The sequence below is a fragment of the Lipotes vexillifer genome, unplaced genomic scaffold (genome assembly GCF_000442215.2).
Source record: "Lipotes vexillifer unplaced genomic scaffold, Lipotes_vexillifer_v1.1 scaffold1815, whole genome shotgun sequence".
In the NCBI taxonomy this organism is placed as follows: Eukaryota; Metazoa; Chordata; class Mammalia; order Artiodactyla; family Lipotidae; genus Lipotes; species Lipotes vexillifer.
Genome location: NW_006791807.1, coordinates 99,592 through 116,910, shown reverse-complemented (window position 1 = coordinate 116,910; position 17,319 = coordinate 99,592). Strand labels below are relative to the sequence as shown.

General features: G+C 55.6%; 3 protein-coding genes across 3 annotated transcripts in view; 2 read left to right on the top strand and 1 right to left on the bottom strand.

Moving 5' to 3' along the window:
• Nucleotides 1-1,580: 1,580 nt before the first annotated feature.
• Nucleotides 1,581-3,966, bottom strand: MRPS12 (mitochondrial ribosomal protein S12). The gene is made up of 2 exons (XM_007464683.1): nt 3,918-3,966; nt 1,581-1,951 (listed from the first exon to the last, which is right to left on the bottom strand). The coding sequence occupies exons 1-2, from the start codon at nt 3,964-3,966 to the stop codon at nt 1,581-1,583; spliced, it is 420 nt and encodes a 139-aa protein (XP_007464745.1).
• Nucleotides 3,967-4,563: 597 nt separating this feature from the next.
• On the top strand, nt 4,564-15,457 carry SARS2 (seryl-tRNA synthetase 2, mitochondrial). The gene is made up of 16 exons (XM_007464682.1): nt 4,564-4,848; nt 8,810-8,905; nt 10,424-10,453; nt 10,949-11,089; nt 11,172-11,226; nt 11,529-11,592; nt 11,831-11,936; nt 12,622-12,669; nt 12,919-13,027; nt 13,342-13,387; nt 13,472-13,559; nt 13,648-13,757; nt 14,431-14,524; nt 14,612-14,704; nt 14,817-14,882; nt 14,970-15,457. The coding sequence occupies exons 1-16, from the start codon at nt 4,582-4,584 to the stop codon at nt 15,111-15,113; spliced, it is 1,557 nt and encodes a 518-aa protein (XP_007464744.1). The 5' UTR covers nt 4,564-4,581; the 3' UTR covers nt 15,114-15,457.
• Nucleotides 15,458-17,210: 1,753 nt separating this feature from the next.
• CCER2 (coiled-coil glutamate rich protein 2) overlaps nt 17,211-17,319 on the top strand; it is a 2,418-nt gene continuing 2,309 nt past the window's right edge. The window contains exon 1 of the mRNA XM_007464681.1: nt 17,211-17,289. Coding sequence (XP_007464743.1) covers nt 17,211-17,289 — 79 coding nt within the window. The remainder of the gene's footprint in view (nt 17,290-17,319) is intronic.

Sequence of the window (17,319 nt, the reverse complement as noted above, 5' to 3'; positions counted from 1 at the left end):
CAACACCAGCCTCAAAGGGAACTCTTCCTGTTGTTTTGGGGAGTCTCTGGGATTCGGCAGTGGGGCCCGTGCAACCTCCTCCAGCACCACGCCCATCAGCACCTCCCCTCTGGGCCAGACTGGTGCCATTTCTTTCAGAATTTCTGAGGCCAGTTCTGCGCTGACCCCCAAACTGTATCCTCCACCCCCACCTCCTGCCCCTGCCTTAGGGGCAGCTTGCCTCCTGTCAGGCAACAGCCTCCTTTTCTCCACACTTGAGCCCGCTTGGAGATGGACCCCAGGAGCAAGGCATGCTGTGAAGGAAAGCTCTCCTTTCCCCAACTGAGCGCAGCCAACAAGCTCGCTCAATAAAATTGGTGCTAAGCATGAGGTGATGGGGGATTTTTGTCTGTAACCGATGCACTTGTTAGCCCCTAGCTCCGATCCTAAAAGGCCTTGTGGGATGTTTCCAATCGTGAGAACTTCAGGTGTGCTAAGTGCCGTGCAAGAAACAGAGGTGGGCTTCGAGAACCCAGAGACGGGCTACAAGGGCTCACCCTACAGCTCCTGTGCCCGATCTCAGCTGTTCTCCCAGCAGCTCTCACGGAGGCACTGTCATCACTGCCATTTAGTCCAGACAGAAACGGGCTCAGCGTTTAAAAGGCCTGCCCAGCATCACCTGGCCAGGAAACGGGAAGCCGGACATATACCAGACATTGGGTTCCAAAGCCTGATGATACAAGCTCAGCTCCCAAATTTTCAAACCTAACATGGCCAAGCACATGATTGCGTGAGGTCAGCATCACTCTCAGTGCCATTTTCCAAGGGAGGAAACTGAAGCCAGAGGGGGAAGCAAATATACCCAGAGTCACAGAACAAGGAAGAGATGGGGGCAGGATTTGAACCCAGGTGTGTGTGAGTCTGAGAATAACAGAAGAGCAGCACACACCATTAATCCTTGCAACACCCCTTTGTGGCCAACATTACAATTACTGCCACTTTTCAGATGAGGAAGCTTGACAGCAGGGCTTTCGTGCCCAGGTCCTCAGCCTGCAGGAAGGGCAACTGGGCCTCATTGCTGCCCACTAACTCCAAAGTTTAAAACCGAGTGGCCATTGCATGTTATACACATAAAGCACCCAGTTTAATCTTCACCAAACCCAACAAAGGCGATACTGCAAGTGGAGCTATTTTTTTTCTGCGGGAGGAAACTGACGCCAGAGGGGATGTCGGTGCCCAAGACCACACAGAGGGCAAATACCATGCAAATACCACAAGGGGTTGGGGGGGGCGTGTCTCTGTGTTTATTGCAAACCCTTCCCAGTAGATGGCACTACAGTGTCTCGTCCCAGCAGAAGAGGTCCCTGGTGCCAACATGGAAACCAAGGGTGTTGGGAGAGGGGCGCCTTTTTTCTGATTCACACCCAGGACCACTATGGGTTAAGGGTGGTCCTGATGGAAGAGGCGGCCAGGCTTTGAACCACGACCAGCTACTTCTAGAGTTGTACTAGCTTCCCAAGGACACTGCAGGGGCCCCGAGGGGAAGGTTTTGCTCTGTGGTGATCACCCACCCGCCGTGACCGGGGGACGTGGGGAGGGAGTCACTTCTTCTTCTGCACGTGGCCACAGTCGTACTTGCCCCGCACGATGGTGAGCTTGACGCCAGGCAGGTCCTGCGTGCGGCCGCCCTGCACGAGCACGACATGGTGCTCCTGCAGGTTGTGGCCCTCTCCGGGGATGAAGCAGACGGCCTCCCGACCGGTGCTGAGCCGCACGCGGCAGCATTTGCGGTTGGCCGAGTTGGGCTTCTTGGGCTTGCGGATGAATGTGCGCAGGACCACGCCCTTCAGCTGTGGCCGGCCCTCGGTGGGGCCCACTTTCGCAGGCGGATGCTTCGGAGGCCCCCGGCGGTGCAACTGGTTCAGGGTGGCCATGGGACGCGGGGCCCAAGACCGTGGGGCCAGGGCTAGGCCTGGAGAGACACAACCGGGAGGGCCGACGGGGGACGGCAGTTATTATCCCAGCGAACGGATGACAGCATCGGCCACTCCGCTCTGGTGTTCTCGGCACGTTCCAAGCACTCCGCCAGGCTGCATTTGTTTACGGCTAGGGGTACTCACGGCTGAGAGTAATATAACATTTATGGAGTAACCACCACGTGTCAGGTTCTATTTTAAGCATTTTCTATGAATTAACTCATTTTATTCTGAAAAGAAGACATTAATTTTAATGCTGTTTAAACAACAGTAAATGCAAACAGGCTCCCACTGTGTCCTGTACTGTTCTATGGGTCGTACCTACGTTAATTCATGCTGCTCCACAGCGACCCCCTGGGAGGTGTCACTCCTCCTCCTCCCATCACACCCTCTCCTATCCCGGTGAGCAGATCCTGTCAACTGAACCTCCACAACTGATCAGAATCCCTTTCTCCCTCCCCCATGGCACCCACCCTGGTCCTGTCCACCCCCATCTCCCACTGGACTCTTCTGTCCTCCTCCCTCCTCCTCCCAGGTCTCCTGACTTCTACTGTCTGCTCCCCACTCGAAGCCACAGGGACCCCATGGACACCTGGGTCAGATCACATCTCTCCGCTGCTCAGAGCCCTCTTGTGGCTCCATCTCAGTGAGGGTAAGAGCCAAATTCCTCCCCCACGAGGCCCCACCACGAGGCCCCACATGGTCTGCGAGCTATTTCTCTGACCTCATCTCCTCACTTGCCTCGTTATCCCTGCTCCAGCCTCAGCCCGTGTCCACAAACACATCAACAGAAAGGAGGGCAGTGTGGCTGCAGTGCAGTGAGGGGAAAGGCAGGTGGGGGAAAAGGGCAGGAATATGGTTCTAAGGTAGATGACAGGATGTGCTCATAGACAGGAAATAGGACATAAAAAGACTCAAACAACTGGATTCTCTTCAACAAACATTCACTGAGCACCTACTGTGCCTTGGCCCCAATCAATAATGGAGACACAGTGGTGACTGAGACAACCCTGGGCCATGTCCTCTTGGAGCTCCCAGGCCAGAGCTGTGAGGTGCATCCTCTCTCTGTGTCACTAGCACGAATGCCCTCTCACACCCAAACGTCACACTCCCCTCCAGATTCAGGGCAGGTCCTGGCCCTACAGTCCATTTCCATATGTCCTTATGCCTCAAGTTACAGCACAATCCTCAGAGAGGACGAGACGTTCCTAGAAGTCTCTTCCGACTGGTCTGCCCTTGAGGAAGACTGTTCACGTCTCAGGGCCTCAGTGTCCTCATCTGTATGGTGGGCACCACAATCAGGTCTCCCTCCTGAGCACCGTGTGTGAGAGGCTTCCATGAAATATGCATGTCAAGCCAGCCCAGATTCCCCGAGCAGGGCACAGATCTGTCTTGTCCAGTCCTGTGACCCTTGGTGAATAAAGGTCTGCAGAGTGACTGAGTGGAATATTTCTCATAAGGGCATGGCCCAGGAGAATCATTTGATGTTTGTGGGAAAACTAGGTTCATAAATAAAGTGTCCCTCTCAGTGCCTGGCATGTAGTAGGCTCTTGAAAAACATCAGTTGGGGACTTCCCTGGCGGTCCAGTGGTTGAGACTCCACACTTCTACTGCAAGGGTGCAAGGGGCGCAGGTTTGACCCCTAATCAGGGAACTAAGAGCCCACAAGCCGCGTCGCTCGGCCAAAAAAAAAAAAAAAAAGGAAAAGAAAACGTCAGTTGAATGAATGACTTCAAAGTCTTGCTTGGATGTCTCACCCATGGAAAGTATTTAATATCATTTGCTGAAAAAAATAATTGACCCGAACTCCTGATACCCACCAGACACCTAAATGCTACTTCCTACCTCTTGCCCTTGCAACCCCAGCTCCGCCAAAACTCGGGGCTATGGCAGAGGGACACAAGTCCCAGGGGAAATAACCCTCACGCAGCCTCGTCTCTGCAGCCCAAGCCCCCCACTTACCATGATTTAGGGACGTGCTGAGGCCACGGAGAAGGCCGGACCAGGACATCCCGCCGCCTGCAGCGTCCCTGTGTTAGGGGATAAGAGACTCATTAAGCAGGAGGAGGGGAAAGTGGCCGTAGTCGGGGGAGAGTCCAAATTCTCCCCATCCCGCTCTCGGAGCCTTGCGGTTAAATCTAAGGAATTTCCTCTCACTGTATAACCACAACCCCTAACGCTGCTAACAGAAAATTCCTCCGTAAATTTAGTCTTGCTCTGAATAGGCTCTCCCAACCGCCCCCGCTCACAAACAGAAGGAAACTAGAAACTGAGGGGAGGCCCGGGAAGTTTGGAGGACCCGAGAACCCTGTCGACTTTACCGACCCTAGCCTGGTCCACAGACACGCCGAATCCGGCCTCTAGCACGGTCTGGGGATTATCCCGGCAGGGATTGGCTGGTTCTGCCTCTCCCGTATACTGAAGGGGCGGGGAAAAGACGACGATTGGGCAACGACAGTGTCAATCTCAGTCAACTGTTCTCGCTGATCTTTTTTCTTGAGGCATGGGAGGGGGCTCACCCCTTCCAGGCTCTGATTGGCTAGTCCCGAGAATAGCTGCTTTGCAATTAGTCTAAACGCGTAGTGGGCGGGACAAAGAGTGCGTGACTCTTTGTCCCCCTTCCAAGATGGCTGCGTCCATAGTGCGGCGCTTGTGGCCTCTGGTGGCTACTCGGGGCTTGCGGCTCCGGGGAGGCTGCGTTTGCAACCAGAGCCCAAGGAGAAGTTTCGCTACGGAGAGACAAGACCGGAACCTCCTGTACGAGCACGCGCGTGAGGGCTACAGCGCGCTCCCTCAGCTGGACATGGAGCCGCTGTGCGCATACCCGGAAGAGGCCGCGCGCGCCCTGGAGCTCCGCAAGGGGGAGCTGCGGTCGGAGGATCTGCCCGCGATCGTGAGTGCGCTTGCGCCGGCCGGTGGTTGCGAGGCCGGGCCGCTTTGTCTATTGGCTGTTCGTTTTACGGACGAAATGGGCTTGCAAGAAACTCTCCAGCAGGGGGCGGTCTTATCGCAGGAATTTTAGTTCCTTCCCAAGTTTAGCCAACGTGTTGTACTTGGCACCTAACTACGTGCCAGTCAGCCGCGTTAGGAACTTACTGTCTGCCAGTGTCCTCTGTGCTTAGGATAAGCACCTCATGCCAGGCTTATCCTAAGGCCACGAAGGAAAACGGGGGACAGGGATGTGAATCAGCGGCGGGGGGTGTGAATCAGCGGTAGTGGGTGGGTTGCCTCTTGCCTTTGGAGAATGAGAGGTAGAGTTGTGCACCTACCCCACAGGTAGCAGGCACTTAAATAGTGTTATTTAATGAATGAATGTGCTTTTGAACAGATATGTAGGGAGCACCCCTGTTATGTTCCAGATGTTGAAAATAAGGCAGTGAATATTAATAATAATAATAATAAAGCTAGCACTTATATAATGCTGCATGCTGGGGAACTAGAACCAGGGTCACCGTATTTCTAGACCCTGCTGGGGTGCTGAGGATGATGGGGACCCCAAATCCTCCCAGCACTCTCTTGGACCTCCCTACCATCCTATTTTAAGTACTTTATACAGATGAGTCTCATTTAAATTTCACAACAACTTTATGAGGTGGGTACCATTATTTCCCCTATTTTAGCAGAGGGGAAGTTAAGGCTCAGAGAAGTTAATTAAAAAAGAAAAAATAGGAATTTCCCTGGTGGCACAGTGGTTAAGAATCCGCCTGCCAATGCAGGGGACACGGGTACAAGCCCCGGTCTGGGAAGATCCCACATGCCGCGGAACAACGAATCCCGTGTGCCACAACTACTGAGCCTGTGCTCTAGAGCCAGCGAGCCACAACTACTGAAGCCCACGTGCCTAGAGGCCGAGCACTGCAACAAGGGGAGCCACCGCAATGAGAAGCCCATGCACAGCAAGGAAGAGTAGCCCCCGCTCGCCACAACTTAGAGGAAGTCTGTGCAGTGCACAGCAAGGAAGACCCAACGCAGCCAAAAATAAATTAAAAATTAATTAATTAATTATTTTTTCAAAAAAGAAAAACAAAAGATATATGACAGTTCCTCAAAAAATTAAACATAGAATTACCATGTGTTCCAGCAACTCCACTTCTGGATATATACCCAAAAAGAACTGAAAGAAGGGACTCAGATATTTGTATGCCCATGTTTATAGCTGCGTTAGTCACAGTAGCCAAAAGGTGGAAGCAACCCAAGGGTCCACTGATGGATAAATGGATAAACAAAATGTGGTAAATACATACAATAGAATAACATTCAGCCTTAAAAAGGAAGGACATTCTGACACATGCTACAACATGGATGCACTTTAAAGACGTTATGCTAAGTGAAATTTGCCAGTCACAAAAGGGCAAATACTGTGTGAATCCAGTTGTATGAGGCACCTGGAGCAAATTCACAGAGACAGAATGTAGAATGGTGGTTGCCAGGGGCAGGAGGGGAGAAAGTTTAATGGGTACAGAGTTTCAGTTTGGGAATGTAAAGAAGTACCAGAGATGGGTAGTTATGATGATAGCACGAAGATATGAATGTACTTAATGCCACTGAACTGTACACTTTTTAAAAAATTTTTATTGGAGTAGTTGATTTACAATATTGTTAGTTTCTGCTATACAGCAAAGTGAATCAGTTATACATATACATATATCCACTCTTTTTTGGATTTTTTTCTAGATAGGTCATTACAGAATATTGAGTGGAGTTCTCTGTGCTATACATTAGGTCCTTACTAGTTATCTGTTTTATATAGTGTGTATAGGTCAGTCCCAATCTCCCAATTTATCCCTGCTCCCCGAACTGTACACTTAAAAAATGGTTAAACGACTTCCCTGGTGGCACAGTGGTTAAGAATCCACCTGCCAGTGCAGGACACATGGGTTCCAGCCCTGGTCTGGGAAGATCCCACACTCCACGGAGCAACTAAGACCGTGCACCACAACTACTGAGCCTGCACTCTAGAGCCCATGAGCCACAACTACTGAGCCTGCGCTCTAAAGCCCACGAGCCACAACTACTGAAGCCCGTGCACCTAGAGCCCGTGCTCCACAACAAGAGAAGCCATCGCAATGAGAAGCCCGCACACCACAACGAAGAGTAGCCCCCGCTCACCGCAACTAGAGCAAGCCCACATGCAACAATGAAGACCCAATGCAGCCAAAAATAAATAAATAAAATAAATAAATTTTTTTAAATACTTTAAAAATTATTCAAATGGTAAGTTTTGGTGGCTGGATTTGCTCCTCGCCATGTCTTCTCACAAGACTTTCAGGATCAAGCGATTCCTGGCCAAGAAACAAAAGCAGAATCGTCCCATTCCCCAGTGGATTCGAATGAAAGCTGGTAATAAAATCAGGTACAACTCTAAGAGAAGACATTAGAGAAGAACCAAGCTGGGTCCATAAGGAGCCTCACATATGAAGTGGTGCATGTTATCAGAACATCACTAGCGTCTGGAACAGCTGTCTGTGTTTGATGCTCTCTCCTCTTTTCTTGATCTTTCCTCACCACTGCTCACTGTGTAGCTCAATAATAAACATGTGAACCTTTTGTTGGGGGGAAAAAAAAACAGGTAAGTTTTATGTATATTTTACCTCAGTTTACTAAAGTGCTGGTTTAGAGACCCTAAGTTAAATTTATAACCCACAAACGGATCACATTCCAAAGCTTGAAAAATACTTCCTTAGGGCATAAGCATGGAGAGGAATATGGCGTGTGGCTTGGCAGGCAGTAGCGAGGCATGCAGTTTGTTCCTGGGGGCACTGGGGGCCCGGGGTGCTCTCAGGCAGGAGAGGATTGTATAAGAACTCTGGCTGGACTGGAGAAGGTGAGCCTGAAGGCCAGGAGGCTGACACAGGGCTTCTGGGGGGAGATGACGGGATCTGGGGTGGGGCAGGAGTGGGGAGATGAGGAAGGACAGAAAGGTCAGGACGTGGTACCTGGCTGCGGGGCTGGGGTGGAGGGTGGGCGTTAGTGGGGCTGTCGCTGAGGACGAGCAGATGTGGGGGAGATACTTTTCCCAGAGTCACTCTTGCACACGGTGAGCTGGGAGGTGTCCAGGAGACATCCAGGGGGAGCCACCAAGTGGGTAGCAAACCATCCTGTGATCTCCCTCTCTCCCCTCTGGCTTCCCCTCCCTCTTCCAGGGAGGTAGGACAGTGTTGCTTGCACCATTTTGACGAAGGGAAAACTGCAGCCAGAGAGGACAGAGGGCTTTGCTCGGGGATCTGGGCTCACGGAGGGACTCCACAGCAGTAGGTGTGCCCAAAGAGTGAGAGCTGGAGGGGGCTGGGTCTCTCCCACCCCTCCTGACCCCCCTGGGTTGGTGAGTGCAGGTGTAGCTGCTGTGGCCGCCCCATAGGACAGAGGCTGTTTTGCTGTCACGTGAGAGTCAAGAGGTAAGTGCGGCTCAGCTCCACGTCCCCCAGCGCCTAGGTCCTTTCATCTTCTTGCTCTGCATCCCTCAGGGGGTTGTCCTGTTCACCTCTCCTCAGGGTCCGTCGTCCAGTCCAAAGGGAGTGAGAAGGTCCAGTGTGGGGGCTTATCTTTAAGGAGGCAACTCAAGAGTGAGACCTACCTCTTCAGCTCATGTCCCTTGGTCAGCCTTGGGCCCACAGACACATGTAGCTGCCCGGGAGGCTGGGAGTGTGTCTTAATTCTGGGCAGCTGCGTGCCCGGCTAAACATCAGGGGGTCCAAGTACTGAAGGGAAGGAGGGGAGAATGGCTACTGGGGAACAGTGAGTGGTCTCTGCCTCACCCCACTGCTGGTCCGGGGGGCCGAGGGGATGAGGCTCCAGCCAGAAGGGGCAGGGGACAGTGGCCGCTTCACATCTTTCCCTCCTGTGTCCACCCCCAGATCTCGACATGGCAGGAGCTGAGGCAGCAGCGGGAGCAGATCCGGAGCCTGGAGGAGGAGAAGGGGGCCGTGGCTGAGGCAGTGCGGGCCCTGCTGGTGAGCACGGGGGTCCTGGGTGGGTGGGGGGTGTGGCAGGAGGATGCCTCTGGCTGCAGGTAACAGGAAACCCAATTTATGGAACGTGAAGGATGTGGACGTTCATTATGTCACACAACAAGCCACCCAGGGCCAGGCATCCCTGGGACTGATGAATTAGCAGCTCTCCCCAGCATCCCTAACCCAGGTTCCTTCCCTCTCTCTCCACCTGCAACTTCACCATGTTGATTTGACCTCAGTTGCCCCCTCAGGGTCCCAAGGTGGCTGCCATAGTACAGCATCTCCTGGCATGTCTCTGCCAGAGGCAGAAAAGAGGACTTCTGTGGCTTGAGTGCCTTTTCCAAGAGCAGGGAGACCTTTCCTGAAGCATCCAGCAGAGTCCCCTCATGTCTCATGGGCTCAGACACCCCACAGCCACACCAGTCAATGACAAGAGGCAACCTTGGCTGGGCCCACGTTCCCTGAACTGCAGGCTACCCAGGGGAGGGTGAACTGAGTCAGGGGTCTCTGGCTAGAAGGCGGAAGGAGGGCAAATGGTCTTGGGTTAGGCAGCCAACAGCATCTGCCACAGAGGGCTAAAAAACAATCATCGTAATAATAGCAGACATGTACATAGCCATCGCTGCCTGCCAGGCATTGTTATAGGTGCTTTCCTTACTCTTAATCGTCACAGCTCTGTGAGACAGGAACAATACAAACCCAGTTCTACAGCTGAGGAAACCGAGACTTCAAGAGGTTAAAATGTGCCTCACAGCTAGGAAGCAGGAGAGGTGGGATTGGCACCCAGGCATTTGGGCAGCTTTTCACCACTCTCCCAACCCTAACTACATCTCCCAGTGACCTGCTGTGTCTTGCCAGGCCCTGGGCTACATGCATCGCAGGCGAGCAGCCAGTGAAAACAACAAAACTGATCACAGTTCATGTTCAGTGAGCACTAGCTCATCTTCTCAGGAAGCCAGGCAAGAGCCCTACTAAGGAGCTCCTGTTATCAGCCCATTTCACAGACCAGAATACCAAGGCTCAGAGAAGGGAAGAGATTTGCCTAAGGGCGCACAGCTGGTAGGCACCCAACATTCAGACCCAGATCTGCCTGATTCCCTCTGGTGCTCAGGACCACAGAAGGTTCAGAGTATCACAGACCCTTGGTCTCAGGCCTCCAAATGCATGCTCACAGACTTTACCATTCCGAGCCTCAGTGTTCTCATCTACAAAACGGGGATCACGTTGATTCGCAAAACTCATGGAGTGGGTTATGAAGAAATAGGATCATATGAGAGTCCTCTGCGCGTGGCCAGGCATGAGGCAGCACTCAATAAATGGAGCTGCAGGCATGATTACTGTTATGTTACCTTGCCTCCTCCCAGCTTTTCTGACAGAGAAACTGAGGCACAGAGTGGAAGAGGGTCCAGCCAGGCACTGGCAGAGCAAGGAATTCAGATCCCCTGGCCCTGACCTTTCACCCCTCCTCCCCATCCCCAACTTCATCAGCCTGATCACCCCTCCTTCTCTTTTCTACAGGTAAACCAGGACCACAGTCAAGTGCAGCAGGTACTACATGGAGTTGATATCCTGTCCCTGGTGAGGGGTGGGCAGCAAAGATCCCATTATCAGCCATGAAGTCTCCATTGTATGTGATAGAAAACATAACTCAAATAGGAGTAAGGAAAATAACATCAAGAGGCTCTATTGATTCATGAAACTAAAAAGAATGGCTTCAGGTACAGCTGGATCCAGGTCCTGGCCCATATTTGCTTCTGCTTCCTTCTTATTCCCAGACCAGCTTTCTCCCCTTGGGGCAAGGGGAGGCAGGGTCTGGTGCAGAGAGGACCATTTTCCTGACAGCTCCAGACACAGCCCTGGGGTGATTCTCATGAGTTCGTCTTGGGTCATGTGCCTGTCTTTAAGCCAGTCACTGTGGTCAAAGCAATGGAATGTTCTAGCAGACCAGGCCAGAGTCATGTCCCTGTGGACATGCCCTGTGGTGGTGAGGGGAGGTTCCTGAAAGGAAATTCAAGATGCTGACCCTGCCTGCCCCACTCCCAGGACCCCCAGTATCAGAGTCTGCGGGCACGTGGCCGGGAGATCCGGAAGCAACTCATGCTCCTGTACCCCAAGGAGGCCCAACTCGAGGAGCAGTTCTACCTGCGGGCGCTGAGGCTGCCCAACCAGACCCACCCAGACGTGGTGAGCGTTGCGCTGGGCAGTGGGGGAGGCCAGGGGTCCATCTAGTGCCACCTTCCCAGTGACACCCACTGTTTCCCTGCAGCCCGTCGGGGACGAAAGCCAGGCCCGAGTGCTCCATGTGGTTGGAGACAAGCCAGGTGCACCACAGCACAGGCCAGGGGCCCCCAGGCTGGGGGCGGGGGCTCCTGGGGTCTGGGACCGCGACTGGAGCCTGTAGAGCCCCAGGGCTTTCTCATTTCTCACCCTGCCTCGTATGTGTGTGTGTGCGGGTACACGCGTGTGTGTACACGCACACATGTATCTGTCTTTTTTTTCCCTCCCCTCTCTCTTTTCCTCTCCTTTTCTCTCCCTCCCTCTGTCCTCCTCTCATTCCGCTCTCTCTCTAATCCTCTTTCTCTCTCCTCCCCCTCTTACCCCATTGCTTTTCATCCGTATATAGCTTTCTCCTTCCAACCCCGGGGCCACCTGGAAATAGCTGAGAAACTCGACATCATCCGTCAGAAGTGAGCCCCCCTCCCAGCCCCCATCGCCCAGCCCTCCCAGCCCAACAGCTGGCTGCCGGCTCCGCCTCACTGGGCTCAGCATGGGATGTGGAACTGCCAGGGCCTTGCCCGGCATGAATGTTTGATGCCTGGCCCCCTGCCTGGCAGCTGGGCCTCTGCCCCGGGGTGCTTGAGTCCCCCTCTTCCCCCACCAGCCCTGGCCCACGTGCCCCCGCCTGTCTGCCCATCTGTCTCCCAGGCGTCTGTCCCACGTGTCTGGCCACCGCTCCTATTACCTGCGCGGGGCTGGGGCCCTCCTGCAGCACGGCCTGGTCAACTTCACACTCAACAAGCTCATCCACCGGGTATGGGCCTGGATGGGAGGGTTGCCTGGAGGGGGTGGCATTGAAGCTGAGCTCCGAAGGCTCAGGGTGGAGAGGAGGGGGTGACCTCTGCTCCAGTCACTGTTTTCAGAACTTTACATGTATTATTGACATGTTTAATTCTTAGGACAGCTTTATGAGGTGAGTGCTATTATTATCCCCTTTAAAGATGGAGGAGGAAGTAACTAGCCAGGGCCTCCCAGCTAGCATGTGGAGCCGCACCTGTAACCACTGCCCCTCACTGCCTGCTTGCAGTGTACAGGGAGTGTTGGGGAAATACAGCATCCGTTGAAACTGGAGGGCTCGGCAAGGGCTGAATGCAGGGGATGTTGGCCATGGCGAGGGACTCAGACATTTCCTGAGGGCACCGGGGAGCCGCAGAAGGCTTTCAGCAGGGGAGGGACATGGTCAGATCTAAGTGGTATATCCAAGTGAGGAAACCAGGAAGCACCAGCAGAGGGGTCCCCAGTGACAGGGGCCCAGGACCCCGGGTCCAGCTCCAAGCCCACTGCTCAGGCCTGCCTCGATTTCCTCTGAAGTGAAATGGACTTTGGAGTGACACGGGGGAGCCATTGGCCCACCCTGCAGCGTCCTTTCTTCAGGCCTGAGCTTGGGGTCTGGTGGGGGTCCTGGCTGTGCTCCTCACCCCTCCCGTCCCCCCTCACAGGGCTTCACCCCCATGACGGTGCCAGACCTTCTCCGAGGAGCTGTGTTTGTGAGTGAGGACTCTCTGTTCCCCACGCCCAGCCGTGTGTCAGGCCCCATTCTGAGGGTTCCAGGTGGAGAGACCAGCCTGTCTCCCCCGAGGAACCTGCCCTGGGGCTGGGTTGAGGGGGTCAAGCCATAACAGGGAGCTCAGGGTGATTCCAGATGCTTTTAGGGGAGGAGCAGGGGTTGTGACTGCAGAATGGTGGCCACCCAGGTTACCTGACCCCTGACCTCTGTGGCCTGGCCTCCTCCCCAGGAAGGCTGTGGGATGACACCAAATGCCAAACCATCCCAAATTTACAACATCGACCCCTCCCGCTTTGAAGACCTCAACCTGGCTGGGACAGCAGAGGTGGGACTTGCAGGTGAGTTCCTACCTCGGGGCAAGAGTGGGGTGAGGACACCTCCAGTGTCCTCAGAGCAGGAGGAGATGGAAAGGTGACAGCCAGGAGCCTCCTGGGGGGTGATGGCTGCACGCCCAGGATACCTCAGCGACCCCAGGGCCTACGTGTACAGTTGCGTAGCTCGTTTACTGCACGGCGGTGCGGCGAGGATCCGGCCACATGGCCTGACTTGAGGTTGCGTCTGCTAGAGGGGACGCCTTTTCTAATTCTCACAAAGGTTTCCTGTGGCTGGCTGGTGGCCTTGGCTGACCCATTCTGTCCTCCTCTCCTCCCAGGCTATTTCATGGACCACTCCGTGGCCTTCAGGGACCTGCCAGTCAGGTGATGCCCAGTCCCTTTAGACCTTGTCCCCACCAGTGACGTTCCCTCTCCTCTCCCTGACCCCACCTACCCTGCTCCCCCCAGGATGGTTTGTTCCAGTACCTGCTACCGGGCGGAAACAGACACGGGGAAGGAGCCGCGGGGGCTGTATCGAGTGCATCACTTCACCAAGGTTGGCATAGCTCCAGCCCGGCGCCCCAGCCCGCCACGCCCAACAGCCCAGCGCCTCCTGACTCCTGCGCCCCCCCGCCCTGCCCCAGGTGGAGATGTTTGGGGTGACAGGCCCTGGGCTGGAGCAGAGCTCGCAGCTGCTGGAGGAGTTCCTGTCCCTTCAGATGGAGATCTTGACAGAGCTGGGCTTGCACTTCCGGTGCGGGGAAGGGCCGGGGGCTGAGGTGGGTGGCAGAGGGTGGGGGTGAGGGAAGAGGGAGGGAAGGGCTGGCTAGGTGCTCCCCCATCTTGAAAATCCTCACCACCTCTTGTCCCTATGCCCCCTTTTGCCTGTGTTACGATTATATATAGGATGTCCGTCTACCTGTCAGTCTATAAAATCCCGTATAGGATCGTAATGGCCACATAAGCTGTGCAGGGCACTCCAGTGTCAAGACCAGGCCCCTTCCCTCCTGTTGCTCCCCATCCCTAGGGTGCTGCCTCGTCTGGGTGGTCCAAGATGGCTCTTCACCCTCCAGGGGGTGAGGGCACACCCCTTCCCTTTAAGGGGGTGACTGGACGTCACAAGCCCCACCTCCTCTCGCACCATGTCAGTCACACGGAGCTTTCAAGAGAAGCTGGGAAGGGTGGACTTTTATCTGGGTGACCCATTACAAAAACCTGAGGGTGCTCCTGTTACAGAAGGAAGAACGGCGATGGTGAACAGCCCAGAGACTCGGCCACCTCTTCCCCTTTGCCACTGTCCTCTCCTTTATCCCTTGCATTTCCCTCTTTTGGCTGCCTCCTCTTCCATCGCCTCCCCTTGCCCCTGCCCCCCTCCTCCACCACCTCTCACCCACTGGCCTTTGCCATGTCTTTCTCCTGGGCTGCAGGGTCCTGGACATGCCCACCCAGGAACTGGGCCTGCCCGCCTACCGCAAGTTTGACATCGAGGCCTGGATGCCGGGCCGAGGCTGCTTTGGCGAGGTGAGCCTTCTGCCCGGCGGGGCGACAGGGTGGGAAAGAGGACCCCACCGACGGCCCAGCCTCAGCCCACCCCACCCCCATGCCCAGGTCACCAGTGCTTCCAACTGCACGGACTTCCAGAGCCGCCGCCTCCACGTCATGGTCCAGACGGAGGCCGGGGAGCTGCAGTTCGCCCACACGGTGAGCCAGACACCCTCGTCCACCCTCCCCAGTGCCCCGGTGCTCCAGGCCCACCACCTCAGCCCCTCCCTGGGCTGGCCGGCAGCTGGGTCTGAGTGTGCCCCTCTCCCAGGTGAACGCCACAGCCTGTGCTGTCCCCCGCCTCCTCATTGCGGTCCTGGAGAGCAATCAGCAAAAGGTGAGGGGGCAGCGGGAGGATCTCACGCAGGGAGGCAGAGACTGCAGGGCTGGCAGGGCAGCGGCCTGAGGCCTGCTCTCTCCCCAGGACGGCTCGGTGCTCGTGCCCCCTGTCCTCCAGCCCTACCTCAGCACCGATCGGATCACGACCCCCACCCACGTGCCTCTCCAGTACATCGGCCCCAACCAGCCCCAGAAGCCCAGGCTCCCGGGCCAGCCTGCCTTGAGCTGAGGACTCATCCTCGTTGGCCAGTAGGGTTGTCACTGTTTCCTGGAGCTTAGGGGGTCGCTGGGCACCTGGGACCTGTTGTCCTGAGCCATCCCAACATTTGCCTTCCTCATGTCAGCTCCCTGCCTGGGCCCCTGGACTCCAGGGTCCACCACTCCTGTGCCCCTACTTCCTCAGGATCAGTCAGTGACCCTGTTGTCGTTGGAGCTCCCAGCCTGCGCTGGGAAGCAGTGGTTCCTCCAAGGGGACTTGGAGGTTCTAGGGATGGGGGAAGGCCTCCATCTCTCCTTCCTTCTTCCCGCCCTCAGTGCTTAAGGGAAAGTCCCCCAATAAATGGTTGGAACAAAGGCCTTTGTGTGTCTGTGAGTTAGGGAGGTGACCTGGCCAACTTGCTAGGGATGCTGGGCTATTGCTCAGAGGTGCTGAATCCTCAGGGGGTCTGTGGCTGCAGGGACCATGCCAGAAGTGTCCAGCATCCCCAGAGCACGTGGAGGGTAGCTTGGGGGCCACTGAGGGAATTGAGAGGATGCCGAGGCCTCTCCCCTGACTCTGGGACAAGTGGCACCTCACGTCCCACCTCCCCCCTCATTCCCCAGCTCCGGGTGGGGTCCAGGAAGCAGCCCAAACTCGGTGAAGCCAGAATTCGCTCCTCCCCTAAGTGCCCCTGTCTCAGTACCTGGAACTGCTCTCCCAGTTCCTCAGGCCGCAGCCCTGAGAGTCATCCTCGACTGTTCTCTCCTCTCCACATCCACATCCCGTCCTTCAGCAAACCCTGGCAGCTCCTCCTTCAAAATATTTCCAGAACCCGCCTTTGCCCTCTCGTCCCTGGCCCCTCCCTGGGCCTGTCCACTGATATCTCCCATTTGGAGAGTCGCGGCAGTCTCTCGGCTGTCTTCCTGCTCCCTGTCCCCCGCACAAAGCCAGAGGGACCCTGTGGACGCCTGCGCTGGGTCACATCCCTCCCTGCTCAGGGCCCTCCTGTGGCTCCATCTCACTCAGGGGAAAGGACAAGCTGTCACCATGGTCCACGGGGCCCCACGTAACTTGCCCCCCACCTTCCTCTTCAACCAGCCTTTTCCCTGTTGTGCTCTGGCCACCCCCCAACCTGCCTTGCTGTTCTTACTCTCAGACTTATTCCCAACTCAGGCCTCTGCACTTGCTAGACTGCTCCCTGGCTACTCTTCCCCTAGATCTTGTGTGATTGCTTGCATTTTGTCACTCAGGCCTTAGCCCAGATGTCACCTCCTCTGAGAGGACTTCCCTGACCAGCCTGGCCAAAGTAAAAACCCCAGCACTCAGCATCTATGCCGCTGTGCTGTGATGCACTGCAGCCTCCTTCCTTGAGTATTGTCTGTTTCCCCATTCTCAGATGTCTGCTCCAAGAGGCCAGGGAAGTTTGCCAGTAGCCCCATTCATTGTTGTAGCACCAGGGTCTAGGAGAGGACTGGGCATGTAATGGGCGCTCAATAAAAATGACTGGGATGAAGGAGCTCGGACCTGTGTAGCCAAGCACTGCCCAAGCTAACATGTGCATTAACTTATTTAATCTTCCCCATCAAGCTGTGGAGTAGGTTGTCACCAGCCCTATTTCACAAGTGAGGAACAGGTCTTAGATCAAGCAGTTGTCCCAGGGCTGCCCAGCTGGCAGTGGAGGAGCTGGGACTCAGGTGGGGCCCAGATACAGCTCTGAGGAAGTAGATTTATGAGACCCATTTTCCAGAGGAGAAAATGGGCCAAGGAAAGGAAGGAGTCGCCTGAGGTTGGTCTGTAAGTGGCTGCCTCTGGATTCAAACCCAGATCCCGCCTCCCAGTGGGGCCTTAAGCTCATCAGACCCTGTTTACCTGGGCAGAGAATCCCCCACCCACCTCCGCGCTGGAGCTCAGGGGCCGGAAGCTGGAGGGGAGGGTGCAGGGAGTGGGCCCCCATGAATAATTGAGGGTCTCAGACGGGTCTCCGCCCCGCAGCTGTTGCCCTCCATCTGGCGGGGAGCGGGTGGTGGTGACGTCACTTCCTCCCGTGGGGGCCACTGGGGGCGCGGGTTATAAGGAGCTGCCTCCCCGGCCGCACGGTGCCGAGGACCCTGGTCTGGACGCCCCACCATGCAGCGTCGCGAGCCCACCGTGCCGCTCTTGCTGCTGCTGCTGCTGCCTCCTCTGCTGGCGCTGCTGCTCGGGGCGGGTGAGCGCCTGAGACCAGGGCGACCCCCCC

What these genes read in the sequence shown, in the direction of transcription:
- MRPS12 (XM_007464683.1), bottom strand. Translation starts at nt 3,966, where the DNA reads ATGTCCTGGTCCGGCCTTCTCCGTGGCCTCAGCACGTCCCTAAATCAT. An exon ending in CAGCACGTCCCTAAATCATG is followed by an intron (nt 1,952 to 3,917) that starts GTAAGTGGGGGG and finishes GTGTCTCTCCAG; the next exon opens with GCCTAGCCCTGGCCCCACGG.
- SARS2 (XM_007464682.1), top strand. Translation starts at nt 4,582, where the DNA reads ATGGCTGCGTCCATAGTGCGGCGCTTGTGGCCTCTGGTGGCTACTCGG. An exon ending in AGGCAGTGCGGGCCCTGCTG is followed by an intron (nt 8,906 to 10,423) that starts GTGAGCACGGGG and finishes TCTTTTCTACAG; the next exon opens with GTAAACCAGGACCACAGTCA. An exon ending in TCAACAAGCTCATCCACCGG is followed by an intron (nt 11,937 to 12,621) that starts GTATGGGCCTGG and finishes CCCCCCTCACAG; the next exon opens with GGCTTCACCCCCATGACGGT.